This window comes from Ascaphus truei, chromosome 9 (assembly GCF_040206685.1).
Source record: "Ascaphus truei isolate aAscTru1 chromosome 9, aAscTru1.hap1, whole genome shotgun sequence".
Taxonomy (NCBI): domain Eukaryota; kingdom Metazoa; phylum Chordata; class Amphibia; order Anura; family Ascaphidae; genus Ascaphus; species Ascaphus truei.
Genome location: NC_134491.1, coordinates 53,496,888 through 53,519,948, shown reverse-complemented (window position 1 = coordinate 53,519,948; position 23,061 = coordinate 53,496,888). Strand labels below are relative to the sequence as shown.

Genomic DNA, 23,061 nt, shown 5'->3' with positions numbered 1-23,061 from the left:
CCCGATATTTAATTGAAATGCTTTGGGGAAGAGCGAGGGGCCTCTGAAACTGCCGCACCCCTCCTGACAAATCTCAGGGGGCGGACCCCCCAGTTTGCGCACCCCTGTTCTAGGTGGTAAACAGGTGGTCTCTGGAGCTGAACATTAGAAAACATATTTATTTTTTTTAGGAGCAGGTCATGCTCAGAGAGCAAAATAATAACATTAAATAAGTTAAACTCACATAGGCTTCTGCTTGAGATTGCTGATTTAAGTAACATGGATTAATGTCACCATAATAGGCCATTTCCTACTTCCGATTCTGCTTCCTATAATGTTTCCATAACATAACTTTGCATCTTAGCGTTCACGGCATCATGTTCTTAGTGACAAGTTACTACAACAATAAAGAATAAGGACAATGTTCCCTTGGTCCCCTTAGTAACAGGGCACACCCTCTCTGTCCACAATAGAAACCGTGGGTAATAGTGGGTACATTACACGGACCATCGTACTGCTGGAAACTAGATCGTCTTCATGCTGATATCCCCTGGCAGAAAAGTATATTCAATATTCTGTGGCTTCCTCAGAAAAAAAAAACCGTGACAGTAATTATAAGGTTTCAGGTCGTCACTCTGGCGCGGAGCTTCAAGCATGTCGAATCCGTACGGCTTTTTAAGGCACGAAGACACGGCAAGCAGAATTGATAGGCTGTTCGATAATCACCCATCGCAGAGCAGATCGCAGCCAACATTTCGAGCACCTCACCAAGAGGTAATGCGTACGCTCTGTTTCCTTTATTCAGTTCGTGACCCCTAGTGCGAAAAGTGTTCTCCCTGTGTATAGAGATGTGCAGAACTGTGCAGAACTGTGCAGAACTGTGCAGAACTGTGCAGAATGCATTTGCAACATTTAAGCACTTTCCCCTCTAAATTCGATTCTCTGCCAAGCCTCATATGGCTAATAATCTCTCCAAATGAGTATGCTTCCGGCAGAATATCGCCAGATGGTGAGCGAGACTTAGTGTGTGGCATATTTATAGTCTCTTCTTTAAGCAAAATTAGGGATCTTAGAGATTTTAGCAAATTAAACAAACCAGCAGAAATGCACATTGCTTTAATGCTTTCCGAACAGCATTTTTCTGACACAGCTGCTGTTTTTTTCGCGACTTCAAAAAGGTACATTTCTTATGATCCGTGACCTCTGCTTGTGTATACTTTATTGAAGCAAGGTTGTATTGTATTTGTATAAATACATTTTTAGCTTGTACATTATTTATTCTAACATAGCACAGGCAATGCGTAACATAGATACTACATGGGGGTCATTCCTTAAAGTCAGATAGTGCCGATTGGGAACTACTGAATGCAAACTTCCTTTTGAGTCCCTTTTTATTGGACACACAATGGGTCTGTTTTTAAAGCAGCAATCCAAGAGATCGTTGTATTCCCCATTTTTAATTTTTTTTTTTACATTGGATTGATTAGGGGGTCTTCGGAGCTGGACCCCAATAATATCAGCTCAGTGGACCCCCTGCTTCCCAAGATAGTTACCTCCGTAGGGGGCGTCGGCTCATTAGCTGGGTTCCAATAGGAAGCCGTGACATCATCCGGCTTCCTATTGGCCGATGTGACCCGGGAGGTTTAAACTTTGCTGAGATACCGGCGCCCCCTACGGAGGTCTGTGTCTCTGAGAGCAGGGGTCCCGGAGCTGAAATTAATGGGGTTCAGCTCCGGAGACCCCCTGCTTCAATTCTATGTAAAAAAAAAAATGAAGAAAAAAAGCGGTTTGCATTGCTTCTTTAGCACCTTTGATAACACAGGGTGCAGCAAAGCATTATGGTCCTGCATTTGGCTGGTAACTTGAACAGTGGAAGCATTGTTTGCTCAGCGATAATGGGGAAAGAGAGGGTTGCAGATCTGTCTGAGACATGCAATTGTACCCACAAGTGACTGTGAGCAGGTTTACTGACTATGCCCTTCTTTAACCCCGGCTGTGCTGCAAAACTGTGTAATGCCGAGTACATAGACGGACAGGCCGTGCTGAGGCGTGCGGATGCTCCGCTGAGCCCCTGAGCTCCGCTGAGCCCCTGCATCCTCAATGAGGATGCCTTGAGAGGGGGCTCACGCGAGCGTCCGCAGGCGTGCTGACGAGATGGAGGTTTCAGCCGAGCGCCAAGCTGTTTTTCAGCGCGCTGTCGGCTGAAAACCTCCAATCACTGCACAGCAGCGTCAACGTCACGGCGCCGTGACGTAGGCGCCGTGACATTGACGTCAGTGCGTCGCGGGCGATTGGCCCAGCGACGTCACTGCCCTGACTACAACCACCTCCCCCCGGCTCCCTTCGCGCACGCTGGCTCGCCTGCAAGTCCGTGCAATCGCGCTGACTGAAGCAGGCGAGCCTCAGCATTAGCGCGCCTCCGCTCTCCCCACCCCTTTATGGCCCGGGGTTAATACGGCAGGCAGAAGCTTCTTGGGGTCAGTTTTAAAATGGATTAGAAGCAAAAGGTGACACTGTGTGCTCATTTGCATGTCATTACCCAGACTCCCTGGCTGCAGTGGAAGCATTGTCTGCTAAGGGCTGTTATATACTGTACTGTGTGTGTCCGTGTGCGCGCCTGTGCGATGGCGCGTGCCGCACACGTTTTGTGTGTATACTGTGCACGAGTGAGGTACTTTATGTATGTGTGTGTGTGTGTGTGTGTGTGTGTGTGTGTGTGTGTGTGTGTGTATGAGTAATTTATTATTTATTTAAAAAAAACACATTGGTAAAAATAAAATATTTATTAACATTGTGCAGACACACATACATACACACGCACATATACATACATACATACACATGCATACATATATACACACACACACACGCATACACATGCATACAAACATACACATGCATACATATATACACACACACACACGCATACACATGCATACAAACATACACATGCATACATATATACACACACACACATACATACATTTCATCGCCGGTAGCGGCGCAAAATCATTCTATTCCCCGTCTTCCCCGCTGTCGGCCGAATGCACGCTCACTGCCGGGCGCCCGCGCGGCCCTTGTATAGAAGGGCTGACTAACCTCAGCCAATTATAAGTGCTGTGCGCGCGCACATGTCGTTGCGCACGCGGTCACTATATAGCAGCCCTTAGAAATAATTGGGAAAGACAGGTTTGCAGACCTCTCTGGGACATGCAAATGTACCAATTTCTGCCACTTTTTTTTACCCACCAAAACTTTTTTCATGTCTAACTTGAACAGTGGAATTTTACGTTATACCCGTTCACCTTTTGTTTTATCATCTCAGGTTACCATCAACTAACTCCCTAAAGAGATATAAATGGCAATTATGTTGGGAGCACTTTTATAGTAACGTATTTCACTAAGTGCCATGCAACACCTTTAATGTAGTAATAGATTCAGCACGGCAGGATTTTGTTTTATTTATTATCATGTATTCTATAAGGGGGGCCACATTTCTAAAATATTTTGTATATCGTTTTTCTTGATGTTATAAATCATTTGTATTTAAAAAAAAAAGAGTGTTATACCATATGGCTAATGTTATAGTTAACATTGTATTTTCTTGGTGTTTAGGAACAAGAGAATATGTATGCTAAACCATTTGGTAAAAAAGAAGAGAGGTCCTCCACAAAGATGAGGTAAACGTTATTGTTTATGCTGCTTGCTCCTGTCTTCTCTATCTGCCATCTAAGAGACCGCCTCTCTCCCCTTCGCCTACTTTGACATTTTGACACTTTATAGGCCGGGTTGGGCCGCTCCAGTCCTCATGGGACACCAACAGGTCAGGTTTTAAGGATATCCCTGCTTCGGCAGCCTTCGACTGTGCCACTGATTGAGCCACCTTTTGCTGAAGGTGGGATATCATTAAAACTGGAACTGTTGGTGGCCCATAGAGGACTGGAGTTGAGTACTCAAGTACTAACAATATACAGTATGAGTTCATTTCAAATAGGCTTCAGGGGGGAGGGGTGGGGGTGCCATTTTAATGGCGTGTTGACCTCAATGCATTGTTTAAAACTGTACTACAGACGCCTCCAGCAATGGAAGGTAAATGGTTGCGGATATATGGCTGGACCTTGGTACATCAGACACATGCATATATATTAAATTACCAAACGTACAATATTGCAACTAAAATAGTAACACCTTCCAATAAACACCATTCTTGCCAATGGTGCCTGCAAAGTAATGTTATGTGGGCCTTTCCAGCTGTGAAGGGGTTACCATTCTGTGGTTAGATTCTAAAAGGCCCAGGTAAAATGCCAGCGGATTGGATCCCAATGTACTGTAGAAGAGACAGGACAAGGCCGTGCTCACGCCATCTCCCCGCGGGGTTTCCCTTTCCCAACTTCCGAGGCTTTGTCTCTGGCATTGTAAAAATGGAGTTCTTGATTGCTCATTCAAACATGGAAAACACTAATCAAGATATGACTTTGGTTGAGGGAATATTTCATTAAAGGAAATAACTTGAGCATCCGTTACCAAATCCCAGTGTGTTCCGATCGAAAGCGGCTGGGATAGAACCAAAGACTTCTCAAGCTTAGCTATTAAAACCCACGGTTGCTATCTCAAACTATTGGTAGACGCACCAACTCATTGCATACGGGAGTCGAAAGGGTCATTTTTGTCTGCATGTCCCCATAGACTTCATTTGAGATTTTGCATCTGAAAACGATGCGAATAGCCACTTCAGCGTGTATATATACATTTTCCCAATGGGCGTTTCCATGTGAGTCACGATTGGCACTATCACAGCTTAAGGAACAACCCCTTTTGTATTAGTTGTTGGATTTGATTCAAAGGAGGAGATTCACTAAACCAGGGGTGGGCGACTCCAGTCCTCGAGGTCCACCAACAAGGCCACGTGTTCAAGATATTCCTTCTTCAGCAAAGGTGGCGTCCACCTGTGCTGAAGCCGGGATATCCTGAGAACGTGACCTGTTGGTGGCCCTTGAGGACTGGCGTCGCCCACCCCTGCACCGAACTCTGATAACGGGCGTCAGAGCTCGATCATGTGTTAAATGCCATTCCTGTCACCGGCAGTTAACGCTACATCAAGCTCTGTTACATGTTATCGGAGCCCAGTGAATCCTGGGCACAGTATTCTACCACTGAACCAGGGCCCAACGTGCAAAACTGCATATACTATTGTATATTCATCATGTTCTGCATTATGTGCCTTATAATGTACAATAATAGTGACAGATACTAATTGAGCATAAAGAGAGAGGAACAAGAGCATGGAAAGCTGAAGTGTATGTATCACAATCAGATATTTGCAAAGTGATGAGCTCACTTGCGTAGCCTGTTTAGACACACACGTGTCACTGGTAACAAAGTGCATGTACTTAGGGCTGCCAGGTAGCTTCTCCGAAAATACTGGACTCAATGGTGAAAGGTGCGTCAGGTCACTATGTCCAGGGAGGAAAATACTGGACACATACATGTCCAGTATTACAGTACCTCTCATTTTTTACTGGACAGAGTATCCAAATACAGGACAGTCCAGTTCAATACCGGACACCTGGCAACACTACATGCACAAACTCAAGTAGCACTAGTGACAGGAGCGCAGTATCACAGAATCTGGCTTGGGGGTGGAAGGTAGGTGGATTGTGGATTGGTTGCCCAAAGCCAAATGTAACTAACTTGCTGGCAAAGTGTCTGAGAACCCACTGCAAAGTGTCTGAGAACCCACTGCAAAGTGTCTGAGAACCCACTGCAAAGTGTCTGAGAACCCACTGCAAAGTGTCTGAGAACCCACTGCAAAGTGTCTGAGAACCCACTGCAAAGTGTCTGAGAACCCACTGCAAAGTGTCTGAGAACCCACTGCAAAGTGTCTGAGAACCCACTGCAAAGTGTCTGAGAACCCACTGCAAAGTGTCTGAGAACCCACTGCAAAGTGGCTTGTGTTACCTCTTCTATAAGAATATAGTGCAAAGACATGGAACTAGAGATGGGCGAATCCGGCTAAATCCGTTTCCCCGGATTTTCTCGCATTTTTCAACCCAAAACCCGTTCCGCGGTGTAAAATCCGCAAATGGATTCGGATCCACTCAAATTCATCAAAAGCCGCCACTGGATACAACCCGACAACGGATTTGTAGCATCCAATCTGCGGATTCAGCGATCCGTTCGTGGATCCGTAAGAATCCGCCGCCGGATTGCTGAATCCGCAGATTGGATGCTACAAATCCGTTGACGGGTTGCGGCATCTGCGAAGTGTAATAATAATAAAAAAAATCCGCAAAAATGCGAATAGCCTTTTTTGAGATTGATCTGCAGAAATCCGTGAACCAAAGGAACCGGCCGATCCAAATCCGGCCCCAAAATGTGACCATCTCTACATGGAACCCATTGAGAGATAGCGGTCTGCCCTTTCAGGGTCATTATTGCGAGCTATGGTCACTGACTTTGCACAAACTAGTTGCAAACCACACACAAACATGCCAAAGTGTGCTGTTGTCTAAACACTGGTTGTTGTGTAGCCTCAATCTCAATGTAGCACATTTACCTTAATGCCTCTCCAAACCAAAAGGAAAAACAGTCGCTGTTGTGTGTAAATAAAATGTGGATTTTGTAACTCATGGACAATTCTGTCTTCTCAGGCACATCCCTACGTACGATTACTCCGATAGCCTAGAGGAAGCCAAGGTAGGGCGCAATAAACCGGAATGTACACAGACTTACTTTACTGTGCGGAAATATTTACTCAGCAATTTAGATTTGTTTATGAAGTCGCATGTCTTATTTGTATCCCTAGATTGTGAATATAATTTATAAAGTCAATAATGAATTTTTATTCATAAATAGATATAATGAATGTGTGTTGGTCCTGAAGATGGTGCAATTTGTGGATTGCGGGGCAATGGATGTTTATAGAGATTAGAGTTGCACACAAGCTTTTCATACCTGACAAGCCCCTTCTTCAGACACAGGGCTGGAACCGGACAACCTACTGTACACTTATTGTACTACGCCCATGAAACCATCCAACAATACACACAATGACTAAACTAATTCACACAATGTTACATATTAAATTAATATGGAGAGGGAGTGGCTCAGTGAGCCATGCGATCGCCTGTTAGGCTGGTATTATACTAAGCGCTGGCGCCCGTGCGAGGCACTGATAAATACCGGTCTCCCTATGACAGTGCCGACGCCCGCGCGCTCCGCAGATAGCGTTGGTGCGGCAGCTGTCTGGAAATACAAAGACATTTGTATTTTCAAGCGGATGCTGTGCCACGAGACACTGTGAGCCAATCACAGTGTGGCCTATCGTTGTACCGTCATGGCCACGCCGCCTAGCCACGCACATCACCGTTTGGCCTATAGGCAATAAACACACACGCCACGTGCACTCACAACGCCATGCGCGCGCCTGCACGTGCGCCTGCGCTTACTATATAACATGCCTTAGAGCCGCGCAGGTAGAGTGACTGATTCAGCAATACAAATGCTCACTGCATTCAGGTATTCAATCCATTATTAGAGACATTTCTTTTCATCACTGATTTCATCTATCTCTTATGTTAATGCTGAATTAGGGTTTGGACTCTGGCAAGCTCACCACAGACATATAGGCCCATATTTACCAAGGAGAATTCTGTCACAAGTCACCTGCCAGAATATTCATTTAAATAAATAAGGAGTCGTCCAGTACCAGAAGGTGCCATTTGGCAAAAGACTGCTTAGTAAACATAGCTCATTTTATCTTTAAGCTTTGGGAAATTAACACCCAAATACCAGCACAAAACCAACACACATCCTAATGTTCTATTGTAACCAAGGCCTGAAATGTAGAAATATGTTACCCTGCTAAATACCGAGGTGGGGAGACAGCAGGAGGATTACGGTATTACATGTGGCACCGGGGCCCAACCTATAACGGGGCCCAACTTATAACCAACCAAATACAGGTCCACTATGAACGGGACTGAATACGTCCCAAACGGTTGAAATGTAATGGTGGATATATATTAAAATCAATTTATTAATAACAAAATAGTACGGCCAGTTCTCTAAATTCCTATTCCTCTCCCGCCGGACATTTGCACATTGGTCCCACTCACATTATACCTGGGCTTCCTTGCCGGTGTAACTGAGCCAAAATTTATGGCCTGTGAGTTGTGTTTGATGTGTGTTTGTTTATATGTGGTCCCGACTATTTTATTATTAATAAATTGTTTTTTAATATATATTCATCATTACATTTCAACCGTTTGGGACATATTCAGTCCCATTCATTGTGCACCTGTATTTAGTTGGTTACAGGTTGTGCCCCGGTGCCACACGGGATCCCATTTCCCACATGTAATACCTTAATGAGCAAGGTGTGCACACTACTGGGATCCTCCTGCTGTCTCCCCACCTCGGTGGGTTTTCTTTGACAACAGTTTTTTGTTCTATGCCTCTCCCCTTCCTAGCGCACCTGCTCGTTCTACCCTCACTTTAGGTTGAGCGGGTATCTCCTTTGTCTGTTTTACCTGCTAAATACTTTGCTAAATGCAGGTTATGGAGCCATTAGGTAAATTACAATGTAAATTTCAAATGTAAATGAAATATAAATGTTATATTATTTAGCATTACGAGCAATCAATTTTTGTTGTGGTATACTGGCAAAAAGTAATTGGTGCTCCACCCTATGTGCGGTTTAATTACATCGTTCAAACAAACGATAGAACTAAAACCATATTTTATGATTAAGTAATCCACTCACTGCCAGTGGGGCATGCAACAAATTGCTTAGCAATGCGTGGCAGGAATAAGTGGCAGCAAAAGGTTTAGGGCAGAGGAAATTGCCACTACAGTTATTGATCTGTGACTCTCACTGATTGCAAGCGCCTCCTGACTTCAAAGACTCTCTTCACTAGGCTCACTAGGCGAGGAAATCCGCTTTCCGGAGATTAAGGAGAGCCATGTGATCCTTCTTCCTATTTACAGAGAACGCTTTGAGAACTACAAGACTTTTTTTTTATTTTTATGTAAATGTAATTTTTTACCCCAGAACCCATGACTTGGCTCCATGGTGGCCTGGGGTTCTTTTCCTATACAGGCATACCCCGGTTTAAGGACACTCACTTTAAGTACACTCGCGAGTAAGTACATATCGCCCAATAGGAAAACGGTAGCTCACGCATGCGCCTGTCAGCACGTCCTGAACAGCAATACCGGCTCCCTACCTGTACCGAAGCTGTGCGCAAGCGGGGAGACTATAGAGCCTGTTACACATGCGTTATTTATATCAGTTATGCACGTATATGACGATTGCCGTACAGTACATGCATCGATAAGTGGTTAAAAGGTAGTGCTTCACTTTAAGTACATTTTCGCTTTACATACATGTTCCGGTCCCATTGCGTACGTTAATGCGGGGTGTGCCTGTGTTACATAGTTACATACATGCTCCGGTCCCATTGCGTACGTTAATGCGGGGTATGCCTGTGTTACATAGTTACATACATGCTCCGGTCCCATTGCGTACGTTAATGCGGGGTATGCCTGTGTTACATAGTTACATACATGCTCCGGTCCCATTGCGTACGTTAATGCGGGGTGTGCCTGTGTTACATAGTTACATACATGCTCCGGTCCCATTGCGTACGTTAATGCGGGGTATGCCTGTGTTACATAGTTACATACATGCTCCGGTCCCATTGCGTACGTTAATGCGCGGTTTGCCTGTGTTACATAGTTACATACATGCTCCGGTCCCATTGCGTACGTTAATGCGGGGTGTGCCTGTGTTACATAGTTACATACATGCTCCGGTCCCATTGCGTACGTTAATGCGGGGTGTGCCTGTGTTACATAGTTACATACATGCTCCGGTCCCATTGCGTACGTTAATGCGGGGTGTGCCTGTGTTACATAGTTACATACATGCTCCGGTCCCATTGCGTACGTTAATGCGGGGTGTGCCTGTGTTACATAGTTACATACATGCTCCGGTCCCATTGCGTACGTTAATGCGGGGTGTGCCTGTGTTACATAGTTACATACATGCTCCGGTCCCATTGCGTACGTTAATGCGGGGTGTGCCTGTGTTACATAGTTACATACATGCTCCGGTCCCATTGCGTACGTTAATGCGGGGTGTGCCTGTGTTACATACATGCTCCGGTCCCATTGCGTACGTTAATGCGGGGTGTGCCTGTGTTACATAGTTACATACATGCTCCGGTCCCATTGCGTACGTTAATGCGGGGTATGCCTGTACTGCGTTATTTAAAAAGGAAATACCAGCATTGGGCAGAAGCTGTTGAGTTCTATCTTCATCTCTTCGATTTGAGCAGTAGAGGGAGCTCTTGCAGCATAAAAATGAAACCATGTTACAATTTACCAAAATAGTACTGTACAAGTAAAAAAACAGAGCTTTTAGCAGTTCAAGGTTATATATACGGCCGTGATGTCCAACAGTTAAACCCGCTGGATTATTACAGCAGAAGAACATTTTCTACCCAATTAATCATGCAAGTACAAATTAAATTTAACATGGCTATCGTTTTACTTTTACGTACTACAGTTTAGTGAATAAAACCAACCCCGTGGAATTTGCCTGTTGCTGCATATGGCAGCTGCCTGTTCCCTGGCTTATATACAAACAGCTGGGTGGTATATATTCCTGCAAAGAGTCAAATGTCCACATTACAAAACGATTATGCAGAGTGATGTAGCAGTTTAAGGCCAGAGGTTCCCCAACACTGGCCGTTAATGCAAATGAGAAGCCCCTCTTAGGACCAAATTGAACTAATGGCAGTGCTCAACTCCAGTACTCAAGACCCCCCAACAGGTCAGGGTTTAAGGATATCCCTGCTTCAGCACAGGTGGCTCAATCAGTGACCTTCAACTGGGCCACTGATTGAGCCACCTGTGCTGAAGCAGGGACTGATTGAGCAACATGTGCTGACACTGGGATATCCCTGACCTGTTGGGGGGTTCTTGAGGACTGGAGTTGAACACCACTACTGTAGGTGATTGACACCTAGGATTGCCATGCTGTTTCCTCCTCTGCCCAGCCTTCTAGCAGCAGACCTGCTCTCTCCCTGCTGGTGGAAATCCCGCGGTCCCGAAAACTGGTCAGGTCACTATGTCCAGAGAGGTAATACCGGTATACACATACATGTCCAGTATTACCTCTAATTTTTTACTGGACAGAGTGTCCAAATACAGGACAATCCAGTATATAAAAAAAAGGGGTGCCAGTATTCATAATAAAAAAGTTGATGATAATAATCAAAAATACATAATAAAAAAAATATATATTTTTAACAATTATAGACGTTGTTACTTTGAATTTTACAGATATAAAAAAAGGAATACATACAAAAATTAGAGTTTCATAGAAAATGTGCAATTTTTTTTTAAATCAAATTTATAATTTATTAACAAAAAAAGAAAATACTGCAAGTTTTTCCAACAGAAAAATAAACCTGTTGGTAAATGAGAGAAATAGAATAACCCCTCCAAAAGGGACAGCATTCCAGATAACATGAGAGTTGTAAGTAAATACAGAAATGAAAATTAAACTAAATTAAAAAAAAAACTCAAATGAAAAATCATATAACGTCCCAGAGTCAAAGTCACACAGTCCCAGATAAAAAATGGAGGTGCTGCTCTCTCAGCAACGAGAATTAGTCCCCAAATCCTCCCCAAGCATACGCGCACAGCCATGCAGGGAGAGGGAGTGGCTGTGCGGAGTGACGACCCCACCCCCACAGCAAGCAGCAGCAGCGTCAGCCAGTGCAGAACGTAAGCCCCACCTCTCGCCTCCGCCGGGCCCAATTTCCAGCGCCGCCTGGCAGGCCTCCCTCTCCTCCGATAGCGGGGTCAGCGTCACTCGGGGGGGAAAGGTGGCGGTACAGTGGATAAGACTGTTTGTAAACCGTGCTATATACTTTTTCTATTGGTGTATTGTTTTAATTCGTTATTGCTACCATCATTAGCCAAAGAGCTAAAGGGAAGATCAATTATTAGAATTACATGGGACTCCAAGACAACAGGACACATTTCTAAACAGAAAGCAAATAAGTATAAATTGTAGTTTTGGGGTGATCAAATCTTTCTTAGGAAGTTAAGCACATTGATAAGTAATTTTTTTGCCCTTTATATCGAACTGCACCTTTAACACGGCAGCAAACAGGGGAGGGGGGGGGGGCTCTTGTTGCCTTCAACATAATTTTGGAAAAGGTATGTGTCTGCTGCTCTAGTTTTTACATTATTTGTCATACTCCCAATTCCTGCTAAGGTCGCAAACGTAATTTATGTGCAAGTTGTGATACCATGCATTGGACTCTGTAAATTAAACATACTGTACATGATAAATGATGGCAATGGAAAGGCTCTTATCCCTCGAGGGAAACAAAATGCCTCGCCCAATAGGAAGCTGCAACATCATTGGTGGCGGCTTCCTATTGGATGCCCGTTTAAATCCCCTTTAAAAACCAGGAAGTAACAGTGGTAACTTCACCAGTAAGTATCTCTGGAACAAGAGGGTCCCCGGAGCTGAAAATAGTGCGGTCCAGCTCTGGAGGAACCCCCCAGTTCCAATCCTATAATAAAATATGGAGGTTAGTTAGGGTAGATTTCTCCTTTGAATAGATACAGCTGCGGCCGCCTTTATCCTAATGCGGCCGTATCCGCGCAACTCTGATAACCGCGGGCAGATGCAGTATTTTTTTTCCCCGGAATATGTTCCGGTATTTTAGCGCTCGTAATATTAGCATTTTATTAGCGCTGTCTGCAATACTGCAATACCGTCTAAAAACTCAGGGGGGCGTTCGCGAGCTGTTGTCTTCAAAGTCTAATACTTTAGCAGTTCAACCTACAGTACGTCAGTACACAGTCTGCGTGTGCGCGCGCAGTAATTGTAAATTTGCATATTTATACATGGGTACCGGTTGTAGAGGAAGAGTGAAGGATGCCTCGCCGAAGTCAGGGAGTGGAGAGTGGAGATAGGTCGTTGTCCAAGCCGTGTTCAAGGGGTTACCAGAGAGAGCGTTGTCCAAGGAGTGCCGAGATCGAGAGCCAGAGGGGGTAGTCGTACAAGCCGCGTCAGAACCTGTGAAAACACTGAGAGAATCCAGAAGTACTTCCATACAGAGACTATGTCGAGCAAAGACTGAGAGCAGAGAGGAGCTTGATAAAGCAGGAAGGTCCAATTAGGAACGGAGGCGGGACAGGAAGAGATACAGGGAGACACTGCAGATTGGTGCAGGCATAACAGGCCAGGTGAGTCTTGTTGGTAACCTGAGTATGCCCGTGCAGTGTGCGGGGGTGGAGCCTGAGGTCCGGGGGACGGGAAGAAGTGTGTGCAGACTGAGCGTGCTCCGTAACTTGTGTACGCGCGTGGACCTAGCCAGTGGATGGTGCAGGTGTGCGTGCAGGTGTGCGCGCAGGAGGGCATGGGCGCGCCCGGCGCTGAGCAGAGGAATCGCCGAGGGGAGTTATCCCGCGACGGCGGCAGGGGCGAGGAGCCGTGGAGGCCGGTAAGGCAGGTTTGTTTTGTGTGTCCAGGGGCTCCCTGCGGGGAGGGAGTGCTCTGTGTGGGGAGCGTGGAGAACGCCGATTCCTGACAGTACCCCCCTCTTCAGGAACGGCCTCAGGACGATCCAAGAACGGTTTCTCTGGAAACTTTTTCCTGAAGGACTTAAGAAGGGCCGGGGCATGAATGTCCTTTGGAGGTACCCAGGATCTCTCTTCAGGGCCAAAGCCCTTCCACTGCACCAAGAACTGGAGCTGACCCCTGGATAGGCGAGAATCCAAAAGAGAGTGAACTTCATATTCCTCGTTATTTTGTACAGTAATGGGATCCGGTTTACGAGTCTGATCCGGAAAGAAGTGACTGGAGATAAATGGTTTTAAGAGGGACACATGAAAGACATTGGGAATCTTCTTACTGGGTGTTAGTTGGAGCCGGAATGCCACGGGATTGATTTGTTCACAAATAGGGAAGGGACCCAGGAACTTAGGTGCCAGTTTAGGATATGGTACCTTAAGGTGGATATTCTTAGAGGAGAGCCATACCAAATCCCCTGGTTTGTAACTGGGCGCCGAACGACGACGACGATCGGCCTGTAGTTTCGATCTGCGGGAGGAGTTGAGAAGGGTAGACTGAATCCTGGACCATGCGGTTTGGAGGGAAGAAATGCGTTCATCTACGGCTGGTACTCCAGAAGGGATGTTGGGGATGGGAAGACAGGGAGGATGGAACCCATAATTTATAAAGAAGGGCGACTCCCGGGTGGACTCGTTTTTTGCAGAATTGACGGCATACTCTGCCCAAGAGAGGAGTCGAGCCCAATCATCCTGGAAATCGGATATGAAACATCTCAGGTACTTCTCCAGGGATTGATTGATTCTCTCCGTTTGTCCATTGGACTGAGGATGATAGGCGGAAGAGAAGGAAGAAGAGATGCCCAATCTCTTCGTGAAAGCTCTCCAAAATTTGGATACGAACTGAGAACCTCTGTCAGAAACAATGGACAAAGGGATCCCATGAATCCGGAAAATCTGCTCCGTAAAGATATCAGCAAGGGTGGGGGAGGTGGGTAATCCTTTAAGTGGAATGAAATGGGACATCTTCGAGAACATGTCCACGACCACCAAGATAGTGTTCATTCCTCTGGACCTGGGCACCTCCACGATGAAGTCCATAGAAATGTGGGACCAGGGGCGGTCGGGAACTGGAAGGGGTAACAGAAAACCCTGAGGCTTTTGACAGAGAGTCTTGCTTTGAGCGCACATGGGGCAGGCGCGGGTAAACTCCAGAATATCTTGAGACATCCTTGGCCACCAGAAATTCCGACGAATGAGATCAGTAGTCTTCTTAAAACCTGGATGACCTGCAGATTTAGAGGAGTGACCCCAAGACAGGACCTCTGGAACAAATTTGGAAGGTACAAAGAGTTTGTTGTCGGGAACGACCAAGTCCTTGGGAATGCGTCTCTGGGAGTGCAAAATCTTGTCAAGATTCTTGAAAGAAGACGTGGCGAGAATCCTCTCATGCGGAAGGAGGGTAACGGGAAGGGGGTAACGATTTTTAATAGTTATGTGGTTTAAACCCCTGTAGTCGATGCAAGGCCTCAAAGACCCGTCCTTTTTCTTGACGAAGAAAAACCCAGCCCCTGCTGGGGAATTGGAGTGACGAATAAAGCCTTTCTTGAGATTCTCCTGGATATATTCATCCATAGCGTGAGATTCTGGTAACGACAAGGGGTAGGTCTTGGACTTGGGTAGGGTGTAACCTGGAACTAGGTCGATCGGACAATCGTATGTCCTGTGTGGTGGCAAGAGGTCTGACTGTACCTTATTGAAAACGTCCCGGAATTGATGGTAAATGGAAGGTAGAATAACTTCGGGAACCGAGGTATTGGCCAGCAGTTGATGAGTCACGCCTGACCTCGGCCTCCAGGAAATGGGAGCAGAGGAATGTTACGCCGGTGCTGCCCGCAGACCAGACCCGTCCCCTGTACTGAGGTGGGACGTAGGGATACACGCACCCGCAGCAAAGGGAGCGTGTCCGGAGTGTGGTGTTATTGTTGCCAGGCCAGGTATAGTAGTGAAGACAATACTTGCCGGTACCGGTAGTAGAGAAGGAGTAGTTATTGCCGTTGCCAAGGTCAGGGATGCCAGAAGTCACGAAGTCCAAGTAGAGCCAAAGTCGAGAGCCAGAGGGGGTAGTCGTCCAATCCGCGTCAATACCTGAGGAGTTACTGAGAGAATAGTCAAATGCTTCCATACAGAACTATGTCGAGCGACGAGTGATGGGAAGCACAGGCATAATAAAGCTGGGCAGGCCAATGGGAAAAGGAGGCAGGCCTGGAGGACTGCAAGGAGTCCTCCCTGATAGGAGAGAGGTGTTACAGCCCAGCTGAGTGTAATCATTGATTTGCCTTGAACTGTGTGATGCTTGGGGGCGACGCCTCGCTGCAGAAGCAGTGGTTAAAAGTGCTCTGTTAGGCATGTGCTCTGTAAGCTGGGAATGCATGCACATAACGTCTGAGGCTGGCGTGCGTGTAGGTGTGCGTGCAGGAGGGCGTGGGCACGCCCGGCGCTGAGCAGAGGAATCGCCGAGGGGAGTGGTCCCGCGACGGCGGCAGAGGCGAGGAGCCGTGGAGACCGGTAAGGCAGGATTATTTTGTGTGTCCAGGGACTCCTTGCGGAGAGGGAGTGCTTTGTGTGGGAAGCGAGGAGAACGCCGATTCCTGACGAGGAAGTCCAGTCAATGAGAGGATTGTTAAGCTGTAGCCAAGGAAGACCAAGGGTGATGGGTATCCCAGGAGCGTGAATGGCATCGAGAACTAAGATCTCCTTGTGCAGATGTGAGGACAGAAGTAAGGGAGCCGTCTCTAAGGAGATGTGGGCCGGGGTAAGAGAACATCCATCGATACCGACGAGTGCGATGGGAACCTTCTTTCTCACGAGTGGTATGCGGTTTAAGCTGGCGAATTCAAGATCCACGAAGTTTCCTCCAGCTCCTGAGTCAATGAAAGCGGCGGTAGAAGTCTTGAACTTATCGCCTGAAAGGGAGACTGGAAATGTAAGTTTCTTAGGGAGTTCACCTTTACAAAGGGGACGTGGAGACATTACACCCAGAGAGAGCCCCTCTGTACTCACTGGGTGTTCCCGTTTCCGGATGCAGTGGACACTCCCGAACCAGATGTTCCATGGATCCGCAGTAGAAACACAATCCCCCGGCGTGGCGGAACTGCCGTATCGGTGTGCGGATGCGTTGTACCCCCAATTGCATTGGCTCTGGCAACTCCAGTGCAGGACGAAGAGGTATGGAAGCACTTGGGGGAGCAGGAGTGTTGCTGGGAGTACTGGAGAACGGAACTTGAAAGTTATGGAAGCGAGTGCGCTGACGCTCAGAGCGGCGTACCTGGATACGTTGATCCACTCGGACAGCCAAATCAATGAGGACCTCCAATTGATCTGGCCTGGATTGGCGAGAGAGTTCGTCCTTGATGGGATCTGCCAGGCCTTGCCAGAATACGGAGACGAGAGCCTCTTGTCCCCAGTTAGTCTCGGCTGCTAGAGTCCGGAATTCCACAGCATACTGTGTCACCATTCGCCGTCCCTGAGTGATCTGGAGGAGAGAAACAGATGCCATCTCCCGACGAGCGGGAGAATCGAATACTCGTTGAAACTCGGCTTTAAATGCCGGGTAATCTTGGGTAAGGTCAGAACGTCGCTCCCAAACCGGGGAAGCCCAAGCCAGGGCGCTGCCAGGGAGGAGGTTATAAATGTAGGCTACCTTCTTGCGATCAGTATTGTAGAGATGGGGGGCCATTTCAAACTGCACCTCACACTGGTTTAGGAAACCCCTACAATCTTGCGGTTCACCTGCATAAGGCTTGTGGGGAGGAATCCTTACATCTGAGCTGCTAACTGCGCTTGCGGAGTGGGGGCTTACATCTGGCGGGGTCGCGGTCGGTACCCTGTCTGAGAGTTCTGCGACCTGGCGTGTAAGTGCCACAATTTGATCCGCCATGGCCTGGTTTTGCTGAAGTAGATTGGAGAGAAACTGTTGAAGTTCGGTCTGGTCTGCGTCTTGTGGGCTCGACATAATGTTACGCCGGTGCTGCCCGCAGACCAGACCCGTCCCCTGAGCTGAAGGGGGAAGTGGTAATACACGCACCCGCAGCAAAGGGAGCGTGTCCGGAGTGTGGTATGAAGCGTTGCCAGGCCAGGTGTAGTAAGGTAGACAATACTTGCCGGTACCGGTTGTAGAGGAAGAGTGAAGGATCCCTCGGCGAAGTCAGGGAGTGGAGAGTGGAGATAGGTCATTGTCCAAGCCGTGTTCAAGGGGTTACCAGAGAGAGCGTTGTCCAAGGAGTGCCGAGATCGAGAGCCAGAGGGGGTAGTCGTACAAGCCGCGTCAGAACCTGTGAAAACACTGAGAGAATCCAGAAGTACTTCCATGAAGAGACTATGTCGAGCAAAGACTGAGAGCAGAGAGGAGCTAGATAAAGCAGGAAGGTCCAATTAGGAACGGAGGCGGGACAGGAAGAGCTACAGGGAGACACTGCAGATTGGTGCCGGTAAGGCAGGTTTGTTTTATGTGTCCAGGGACGCCCTGCGGGAAGGGTGTGCTTTGTGTGGGGAGAGTGGAGAACGCCGATTCCTGACAATAAGCGTACGTTCTGTCGGGTTTTTGGAACACGGACTGCGATGGTGCACTCATGTCAGGACTCTCAGGACAATAAAACCCCAGACACTGTGCATGTATTTTTTAATATGAAAAGCCTAAATTGATACATTATTGTAACTTCTTCAGTACCAAGGCCAATTTACAATGGACCACTGTATTATATTTTTAAACACCTGCAAGTCGACACATTACTGAAGCGCATGCGCATTACAATTCATGAATATCTGCCACCTGGCGGATACGCGAAGAACTGCAACCAATTAAATCCGAACCATTATCAATAAACACATCAACCGCGGGTGACGCCGGCATGAATGCAACATGAATGCGGTATGAATGCGGCATGAACGTGGTGAAGTGCGTGGCATTCGGAAAAAATCCCCGAAAAAATTCGGAGATGTTGGAGAAAAAAAGGGGCCGCGTCTGTACAAGAAAAATGAATTATTTAGCACCCAGCGTCAATCGGTTTTACTGTAATTAGTCGACCTGACTGCAGCAGGAAATTGCTCTTGCTGCAGCGTTTCTTGCCGCTGTCATCGATTCTGATTGGATAACTGTCAATTAAAATGAGTGTATTTTGTTTCAGACACCTTATGACCCGGCGGTTGGAATGTTGGCCACCAGGGATCAGCTGATGCATTACAGAAGAGCTGCAGAGGCTGCACATGGGGATCACGCTGCGTTGCTGGTGAAAAAAAACAGCCTTCAAGCTGAGGTGCAGTAAACCCAGGCGACTCAGGATACAACCCCCCAAAGTGCTGACATTTTAAGAAAGAAAGCTGTCACTCTCATGGACGAAGCAGATCCTAGACCTTTGTTTTTGTCAGTGGTACTTACACCTGAGGTTTTTTTCTATTTTTTTCCCCTGGAATTTTACTAAAAATTTTAGCAAATAAAAATATCACTTTTTGAGCACATTCCCACGTCTCAGACAGATTTGCAGCTCTGCTTTTCCCCATGATCTCAGCATACAGCGCTTCCAGTGCAGCCAGGGATTCTGGGTAATGACATGCAAATGAGCCCTCAGTGTCATTTCTTTTCTTTTTGTCACTTTGACAAACTTTCCACTTTATCAGCCAGACTCTGTCGTGATTTAGGTGAAAAATTTATATTTCTTTCTCTTGGACGAAAGATTCGACACGTTTCTTACGAAAGTCAAAAAACATTAGGGCAATCTCCCCCATTTTTCTCTTAACATGTCCTTAAGTGGGACTTTAACACAGGGGTGCTCAACTCCAGTCCTCAAGACCCCCCAACAGGTCAGCTTTTAAGGATATCCCAGCTTCAGCACAGGTAGCTCAGTAGAAGAGAGCCACTGATTAAGCCACCTGTGCTGAAGCTGAGCAACACTGCTTTAACATCCTGATCAATATATACTGTAACAGGGGTGCGCAAACTTTCTGCGCTGCGCCCCCCCTGCCTGCCAGCCCCTGTGCTCACACCCCCCTTACCTAAGATCCCGCGTCAAATAACGCGCGGGGTCATGTGACATCATGTGATGACATGTCACGTGACCCCCGCGGCGTCATTTGACGCGTGTTGCCGAAGACAAGGTAGGAGACACTGCAGCGGCCTAACGCGATCCTCCGGGCATTTAATTTAAATGCCTTGCGGAAGAGCGCGGGGCCTGTGCAAGCGCCACGCCGCCGCCAAAAAAATGTTGCACCTCCCCCACTTTGAGCACCCCTGTACCGTAACACTGCATCAAATCAATATAACAACATTGTGTTACTATACAATTGCCCTCACTGCATGGCGTTTGTAAATGAATCCTTGCATGTTAACCTTTGAAATGTCAGAATATGATACGGCTTCTGTAATGTCCTGAAATCGGACGTGGTATTTCATCAGGGACAGCAACTTGTGCCTTTCGCTGTGGCAGATACTAGGGATAGTACTGCCTATCATAGGTGCAATTTCTAGCAATAACAAAATGTTCCTGACCTTTTGCTGGTCACAAAGCAGATGTTCTTTTACCATGTCAAGTAAAATCAAATTTGCCATCCTTTCTCCCCCCCCCCCCCCCTCCTGATCTGAAGGATGGAGTAGCCATCACCTAACATTTCCAAAAATGTAACCATTAGAAATCAGACAGTGACTTCTTCATTTAACACCCCCCCCCAACCCCCCTTATAAATCAGCACATTCACTAGTTGTATGTGAAAAGTTTTCCATGACTTACGTCATAGAGTGAGTGCAGACAGAGTTGGTGGGGATGTGCTTGAGATGGTGGTAAAGTGCAAACGCAATTGGGTCAGTTCCGTACATCTACCTAGATCCAGTAATTACGTGAGATTGTCTGCACTTTCTTCTGCTTCTGATGTTTTCCTTGGAGACATCCGCTTATACCAGGGGTGGCTGCCTGTGCTGAAGCAGGGATATCCTGAAAACCTGACCTGTTGGGGGCCCTTGAGGACTGGAGTTGGCCACCCCTGGTGGGTGGTATACTGTAGGCAGGCTGGTGAGTTTATATCACTACATTTCTGAAAGAAAAACAAAACGGTACAAATGGCTTTTTATGGGCGAAAGATTTGCGGGTGCTGCGGCCTGTCATTATTAGTTTCATTTACTTATGACACGCCAACATATTCTGCAGCACAGCACAATGGGCTGTGAAACAAGACAATATAATACAACATTAACACACCCTGGTACAGTACTGGCCAGCGTTCAATGCTGTCAGTCAGACTTCCATGTTGCCAGTCAGAGTTCCATGCTGTCAGTCAGAGTTCCATGCTGTCAGTCAGAGTTCCATGCTGTCAGTCAGAGTTCCATGCTGCCAGTCAGAGTTCCATGCTGCCAGTCAGAGTTCCATGCTGCTAGTCAGAGTTCCATGCTGCTAGTCAGAGTTCCATGCTGTCAGTCAGAGTTCCACAGAGTTCCATGCTGTCAGTCAGAGTTCCATGCTGCTAGTCAGAGTTCCATGCTGTCAGTCAGAGTTCCACAGAGTTCCATGCTGTCAGTCAGAGTTCCATGCTGTCAGTCAGAGTTCCATGCTGTCAGTCAGAGTTTCACAGAGTTCCATGCTGTCAGTCAGAGTTCCATGCTGTCAGTCAGTGTTCCATGCTGTCAGTCAGTTTCACCGAGTTCCATGCTGTCAGTCAGAGTTCCATGCTGTCAGTCAGATTCCCAGAGTTCCATGCTGTCAGTCAGAGTTTCACAGAGTTCCATGCTGTCAGTCAGTTTCACAGAGTTCCATGCTGTCAGTCAGAGTTCAATGCTGTCAGTCATAGTTTCACAGAGTTCCATGCTGTCAGTCAGAGTTCCATGCTGTCAGTCAGAGTTCCATGCTGTCAGTCAGAGTTTCACAGAGTTCCATGCTGACAGTCAGAGTTCCATGCTGTCAGTCAGTTTCACAGAGTTCCATGCTGTCAGTCAGAGTTCCATGCTGTCAGTCAGTTTCACAGAGTTCCATGCTGTCAGTCAGAGTTCCATGCTGTCAGTCAGAGTTCCATGCAGTAAGTCAGCGTTCCATGCTGTCAGTCAGAGTTCCATGCAGTCAGTCAGCGTTCCATGCTGTCAGTCAGAGTTCCATGCTGTCAGTCAGCGTTCCATGCTGTCAGTCAGAGTTCCATGCTGTCAGTCAGCGTTCCATGCTGTCAGTCAGAGTTCCATGCTGTCAGTCAGAGTTCCATGCTGTCAGTCAGTGTTCCATGCTGTCAGTCAGAGTTCCATGCTGTCAGTCAGAGTTCCATGCTGTCAGTCAGAGTTCCATGCTGTCAGTCAGAGTTCCATGCTGTCAGTCAGAGTTCCATGCTGTCAGTCAGTGTTCCATGCTGTCAGTCAGTGTTCCATGCTGTCAGTCAGTTTCACAGAGTTCCATGCTGTCAGTCAGTGTTCCATGCTGTCAGTCAGAGTTCCATGCTGTCAGTCAGTGTTCCATGCTGTCAGTCAGAGTTCCATGCTGTCAGTCAGAGTTCCATGCTGTCAGTCAGAGTTCCATGCTGTCAGTCAGTGTTCCATGCTGTCAGTCAGAGTTCCATGCTGTCAGTCAGTGTTCCATGCTGTCAGTCAGAGTTCCATGCTGTCAGTCAGCGTTCCATGCTGTCAGTCAGTGTTCCATGCTGCTTTTCATCATGCAGAATGCAAATGATGTCAGCTTTCCATAATATATTTATATTTGTTGTGATTGTAGAATCAGTAACAATTTACTTTGTTTATATTTGTATGTAAATCCCATATAATAGTAATGACTTTGTTGTTTCTCCTAATGGGACTCAAAGAGCTTCACATATTTCAAATTCCCCCCCCCAAAAATAAAAGGAAAAATTTGAAGCTATAAAAGAAACCAAACAAGATAAAAAATATATAAGTTATTGTTTTTCCCAATCGTTTTTTCTGTGGCAGATTGTCATTGTACAGTGGCGGCTAAACTTATTCTCAGGCGGCCTGCACCGCAGGTAATTTAAAACCCCGTGCAGACGCAGCCGTTTTTTTTTTCTGGCGCCGCAGGCTCTTCCCATTGTTCAGCGCATTAGCGCTGAATGGGGAAACGGGCCACGCGCAACCGCAAGATGCGGCTGGCGCGCGGCCAAGTTCGGCAGCTGCCGATAAATGCCCCGAAAAATTGCGGGTAAATGGTAGAATAAAGCTGGCCGCAGCAGTATGACTTTGTCGTGGTGTACGGAGGCATTTAGAGGCAGCAGAAGGAATGACTTCATGTATTTTCTGAGGTCTAAATGAAAGGCACAATTAAAACACAAGCTGCATATTGTTCTAGAGCACTTTGCTTTCCTATCAAAGACTGAGCCACTCATCGAGCCACCTGTGCCGAAGCTGGGACTGGTTGAGCCACCTGTACTGAAGCAGGATTATGTTGAAAACCTGACCTGTTGATATTGTAGCTCTTGAGGACTGGAGTTGGCTACCCGTGCCTTACAAAT

The 23,061-nt window shown here is 46.9% G+C and overlaps 1 protein-coding gene across 2 annotated transcripts in view; it reads left to right on the top strand.

The window, feature by feature from the left end:
• Positions 1-364: 364 nt before the first annotated feature.
• LOC142503031 (coiled-coil domain-containing protein 170-like) overlaps positions 365-23,061 on the top strand; it is a 36,743-nt gene continuing 14,046 nt past the window's right edge. The window contains exons 1-4 of one of the 2 annotated variants that reach the window (XM_075614883.1): positions 365-753; positions 3,595-3,659; positions 6,630-6,675; positions 18,765-18,893. In XM_075614883.1, the coding sequence (XP_075470998.1) occupies positions 634-753; positions 3,595-3,659; positions 6,630-6,675; positions 18,765-18,893 (360 nt within the window). In that variant the 5' untranslated portion in view covers positions 365-633. The remainder of the gene's footprint in view (positions 754-3,594; positions 3,660-6,629; positions 6,676-18,764; positions 18,894-23,061) is intronic. The other variant, XM_075614882.1, reaches the window with a different exon arrangement.